The sequence below is a fragment of the Atta colombica genome, unplaced genomic scaffold (assembly GCF_001594045.1).
Source record: "Atta colombica isolate Treedump-2 unplaced genomic scaffold, Acol1.0 scaffold134, whole genome shotgun sequence".
In the NCBI taxonomy this organism is placed as follows: domain Eukaryota; kingdom Metazoa; phylum Arthropoda; class Insecta; order Hymenoptera; family Formicidae; genus Atta; species Atta colombica.
Window position 1 is genome coordinate 281,145 of NW_017259222.1, and position 5,797 is coordinate 286,941.

The 5,797-nt window shown below is 30.8% G+C and overlaps 1 protein-coding gene across 1 annotated transcript; it reads left to right on the forward strand.

The window, feature by feature from the left end:
- Window positions 1-145: 145 nt before the first annotated feature.
- Window positions 146-5,573, forward strand: LOC108684354 (kinesin-like protein KIF20A). The gene is made up of 3 exons (XM_018188623.1): window positions 146-647; window positions 1,433-2,051; window positions 2,255-5,573. The coding sequence occupies exons 1-3, from the start codon at window positions 146-148 to the stop codon at window positions 5,571-5,573; spliced, it is 4,440 nt and encodes a 1,479-aa protein (XP_018044112.1).
- Window positions 5,574-5,797: the final 224 nt, after the last annotated feature.

The window sequence follows — 5,797 nt, forward strand, 5'->3', positions numbered from 1 at the left end:
ATTAATATATATAATTAATATATATAATTATTAATATAATTATAAAATATACATAATATAAAATATATATAATTATAAAATATATATAACATACATTACATACATGTACTATAACATATTTATATATCTTGTTAATTTAATATAGATGGAGAATACACTGGATTCAATTCATCCATCACAAAATCCAGAAGAAGAAATGTCGTATTTATTTGGCAGAGATCCAAGTATTTTGGCATATAGCCAAAGACCTTTTCCCTCAAAGGACACAAAAAAGAATTTACTTTCTTTATATGAAGTAGAGGAAGCTAATTCTACCAATGAAAATACATCTGAACGTTCAGAGTCACAAACATTACAAACTATTAAAGTATACCTTAGACTTAAACCATTCCCAAAGAAATTGAAGTTAACGGGAGAACAGCAAGAAGCATACAAAATTACAAATTCTACGACATTACTTACAAAAGTCCCAATACTGGATAATAATGGAAGTACTAAACAGTCCAAAAGTGAGATTGTATGTCGAAGATTTACCTTTTCACAAACATTTGGACCAGAGACTACTCAGTTGGAGTTATTCGAGCAAACGGTACAGCAATTAATGATTGATTTTTTAGCTGGACAAAATTGCACTATAATGACATATGGTAAGAAATATTCTACTACATTATATGATATTTAAAAAGAATTAAAAGTTTTCAGAATTAAAATATTTATTGAGGTATTGACAATTGTTGATATTATCTTTATAATCAACTTTTTGAAAAACTATGTTTTTCAATTATCTTGAAGGAGTTACGCATTCGAATCATCTATGAGATAAGCAACTGGTCATGCGGAAACATTGAATGTGAGATCTGACAATATTAGTTGACAAAAATAATGCAAAAAGAACAAATCATGGAATAATATTGTCAGATGTCACACGCAATGCTGTTTATCTCGCGAGAAGTCCAAACAAAGAGTTGGACATGCATTTTTTTGATTAAAATTGATTCTCTTAGATTACATTCGAAAATGTTACTCGAGTGCCTCCATATATCATTTTATCCTTGTTGCTTATCCTATGTTAAATAAACAATAAAAAATTTCATTTTTTTTCTTCATTGATTTTGCTAAGGATGATACCAAGAGGTTGTCGAAACATTCGAGTGTACAGCAAGTCAAAAATATAATTTATATATATATATATAATACACGGAGACATCCGGGTAACAGTTCTGAACGCAACCTTATGAGACATTACAATCTCCGTTTGTCTCATAAATCTTGAAACACCCTGTATATTCATATATTATTTTTTGTATGTATGTATCACTCTGACGCATACACGTGCACACATAAGCACACACATACACGCTTGCACACAAATACATACACTGCACTTGCATATACAAACAGAATATTTAATAGCAATTATTTAATTTTGTAGGTACTACAAATTCAGGAAAATCATACACATTGCAAGGGACCACTACTTCACCTGGACTTATACCACGAGCATTGGAGTTTGTGTTTAACAATATCACAACAAGACCAAATCCATTTTATAAACCTCTACATTATAGCGATGTAATTAATCTTAACGCACTTGAACGTGCACAGGAACTTGAAGCGAAAACTAAATTGCTAACATTCAGTTCTATGGAGAAACATCAGTATATGAATACTTACAAACAAATGCAAAAATTGCTGCAAGAAGAATCAATTCGCCCTAGCCAATGCTATGATGCTCATTATTCAGTTTGGGTTTCATTTGCAGAAATCTATAATGAAATTGTGTATGATTTATTATCAAGTGAATGTCAGAAAAAAAGAATGCCCTTAAAATTAGGAGCGGATTCTAATGGCAGAGCATTTATCAAAGGTTTAAAGACTATTTATGTTAATTCAGCAGCAGAAGCTTATCAGATCTTGATGGCAGGACAATATAATTTAAAAGTAGCAGCAACAGCGTTAAATGCAAAAAGTTCAAGGTCTCATTGTATATTTACAATTATATTGTTAAAATATTATGCAGAAAATTTACCTGATAGAGTTGAAGTGAGCACGTACGTACTTTTCTTTCTTTTCTTTCTAATATTTTATATTAATTTATGTATAACATGTTTTCTATTAGTACTTATTCTTAATAAAATATCAAAATTTAGTAATTATATATGTATTTTTGTTTTATATAATTATGAAGAAGCTAAGATTTATTATATCAATTTCTTTAAATCATAATACTAATATTATGTTGATATTTCAATAGGTTTTCCTTTTGCGATTTAGCGGGCTCGGAACGTTTGAAGAAAACATTAAATATAGGAGATAGATTGAAAGAAGCACAAAATATTAACACAAGTTTATTAGTATTAGGCAGATGCTTGAAATCCATTCACGAGGGACAATTAACTAGAACGAAAACAGATACAGTGGGACCATTCAGAGAATCTAAATTAACCAGATTATTCCAACGAGCTCTATCGGGAAAGGAGCATCTAGCTTTGATAGTTAATGTCAATCCTCTACCTAATCTTTATGTAGAGACTCAAAATGTTTTAAATTTCGCTGCTATTGCAAAAAGAATTGTTATAGAAAGAAAGAAACGAATACAGAAGAAATCGAAATCAAGATTTTCGCAAATAGTCACACAAAGTATACAGACAGTGACTGATTGGGATAGTACAGAATTAGGAACAGCAGATTGGCAACCTACAAATAGTGTGAAGGAGGATGATTCGGAAGAATACGTTACTTCGGAAGAGTACATGGATCTTGCAAATGAAAATGAAAAATTGAAAAAGGAGATTACTCTTTTAAAGAATTCAGCTTTAATTCGAGATTTTCAAAGCCGACAAGAGATGGCCGAAAAATATATTATGATGATAAACGAGCTTGAAATTGATTGGAAACAACGTATAAATGATGTTGAGACCCAACACGAAGATGCCCTCGAATGGACTGTGAAGCAAGTTGAAGAATTTTACAAGGGAAAGTTAAATCAATTGCATAAGAAGAAAAGAAGACGCAGCGAATGTACTGATGATAGAAATGAAGATGATGATGAAGATGATATTAATACAACTATTAAAGAATTAATTAAAGAAAATACACACTTGAGAGAGAAGAATGACACTTTAAAGAGAACATTAACTGAATTAAAAGTAACAAACGAAACTTTAATTGTGGAAAAAAACAAAGCTTCTTTTGAGTTAGGACTGTCGAAGGAGGACTTAAAAATTGCAAAAAATCTTCTAGAAGCTGCTCAAGAAGATATTTGCTCTACTCAAGATGGTAAAGTTTATATAAAGGAAGTGACTTCGCAATTACTTATTAAAGATGAACAAATCAAAAAGCTCAAAGAAATTCTCAATGAAGCGAAAGAAGAATACATTGCAATTACATATGATATGAACAAGAAAGAACTTTGCATTGATGAACAAGCAAAAGTTATAATAGAAAATAAAGAAAAAATTGAAGATTTAGAATTACATCTTGAAGATGTTAATGTTTGCTTGATGGAGAAAACGAGAATAGTAGAGCTTCTAGAAGAGAGACTTGAACACCAAAATGAAAATAAAATTTTACAATTACAAGAAGAAATTAATAAATTAAAAGATGAAAAATTAGCATTAATTGAGTCTTATGAAAAAAAACTGAACTCCAAGACATCTATTAAAAATGAATATCAAGAGATTATTATAAAAGAACTGATTACTGATGACTTATTAGAAGATTTAAATATGAATGTAAAAGAAGATATGAAAGTAAAAATAGAAAATGCAAAAGTATCTATTAATGAAATTAAAGAAACAAATTCAAATAATTTGAATTCCACAGAAAAGATAATTTCTAAACACATATTGGTGGATACATGTTGCCAAGTAAATATAACAAATGATGAGGATTATAATGACATTAAAAACGAGTTGGAAGAAAGTACTCAGCCTGCTATAACAATAACAACATCAAAAATTCAAACTAGTAGTAAAATTTTGTTAAAAGAAGAAGCTGTTCAGACTGATGAAATTCTGGATAACAGTCAAGTTAATAAATCAGAATTGAATACATTGATGCAAATTAATGATGTTCACATACAATACGAACAGAAATGCTCGCAAGTTAAGGAGTTAACTGAAGAGCTAGACGATATGAAAAAGACATTGCAAATTTTAAGAGAGGAAAATTGTTCAAATAAAACTATCATAGAGGAATATAAGAATTCTACGGAGGTACTTAAGAAGCAATTAACACTCGCTGTGGAAGAGAAACAAAAGATAGAAGAGATTCTGCAAAACACTGACATGGCTTATAAACAAAAAATTGCAAGCTACGAATGTAAAGTCGATCAATTAGAAAAGAATCTTTTAATTGCAAAAGATGATACTCAACAATATTTAGAGAAACTGAAAATTGCTCAGAAAGAATTAGATAACTATATATTAAAGTGTAAAGAAGAAAAAGAGATAAATGTATGCAAATCAGACGAACTTGTTTCAGTAAAAGAAGAAGATAATAATACAAATAACATCAGTATAAATCAGTTAGATGAGTATGCAGAAAAGATATCGCAATTAGAAAATAATCTGAAAACTATAGAGAAACTAAAACATGATATCGATCAATTAAATAAAAATTTGGAAATGTGTCAAATAGAGAAGAGCTGTATACAAGAAACACTTGACGAGAATAATAAGGAATTGTTAAAACTTGAAAGTCAGTTGGAAGAAACGACTGTTAAGGAACGGGAAAAAGATACTGAGATCATAACTCTACAAAAGGAATTGAAATGTATGATTCAAAAAATTGAGAATACCGAGAGGACCGACAATGTAATGGAAACAGAATTGAAATGTGCTATAAATGAATTGACGCAGACGAAAGAAACGCTTTTTGAAAAGGAGCAATATATAAAAGAGTTGAAAATACATTTGGAAAATTTCGAGAAAAATGCAAAGATATTTAATTTACTCGAACAGAACGCGAAGGATTGGCAGATTGAGAATGAACGGTTACGAAATATAAACAATGAGCTAAGAACTAATTTAACACAGAAGGAACACGAGATGGACGCATTCACGAAGAATCGAGATGAAACGGTAACCAAGTATGAAACTCTTGTTAAAAACCAGCAGGAAGATTTGGACATGCAAAAGAGGGAGGTGATGAGATATCAGGAATTATTCCGTCGGCAATTCACGCCAACACCGAATAAGGATGATTACAAAAAGCTGCAGAATCGTATAGAAGTACTCCAAGATAGATTACAGAAATACGAAGTTAACACAAAGGTCAAAAACATTTACGATAGCACGTCGGAGGAAGAAATTTCGGCTCGTCAGATCAAACGGCGAGGAAAGAAGACTGCCTCATCTGTCAAGCAAGAAAATATACCGGTTATCGAATTGTCTGGATCCGAATCGAAGCGCAGCACAAGAAATACCACTTTACCACCGCCGACGGAAATATCGACCGAGAAAAGACGTACTCGTAGAAAGAAACTGTTCCATGAGAATGATTCATTTACAGATGTTGAACCTACTGCAACGCTTTTGCCAACTCGAAATTTGCGAAATCGCAAGAAATGAGGAAAATATATAAGATATTGTAAATACTTGATATATCAAGGAAACCTAATAATCTCTTGCATACTGATGTGATGATTGACAAGTGATATTTAATGAAAACTGCTTTTTTGCATCTGATGATGTAAAACGGAACTTTCATTGGATGATGTTCATCGCGTCCATGTTCAGTAAGCCTGAAGGATCAGAGTACAAATGAAAAACATAGGAATATATAAATCGCGAAA

Excerpts from the sequence above, each read along its gene's own strand:
- LOC108684354 (XM_018188623.1), top strand. The coding sequence starts at position 146 with ATGGAGAATACACTGGATTCAATTCATCCATCACAAAATCCAGAAGAA. Across the intron at positions 648-1,432 it reads TTGCACTATAATGACATATG|GTACTACAAATTCAGGAAAA; the intron begins GTAAGAAATATT and ends TTAATTTTGTAG. Across the intron at positions 2,052-2,254 it reads GATAGAGTTGAAGTGAGCAC|GTTTTCCTTTTGCGATTTAG; the intron begins GTACGTACTTTT and ends ATATTTCAATAG.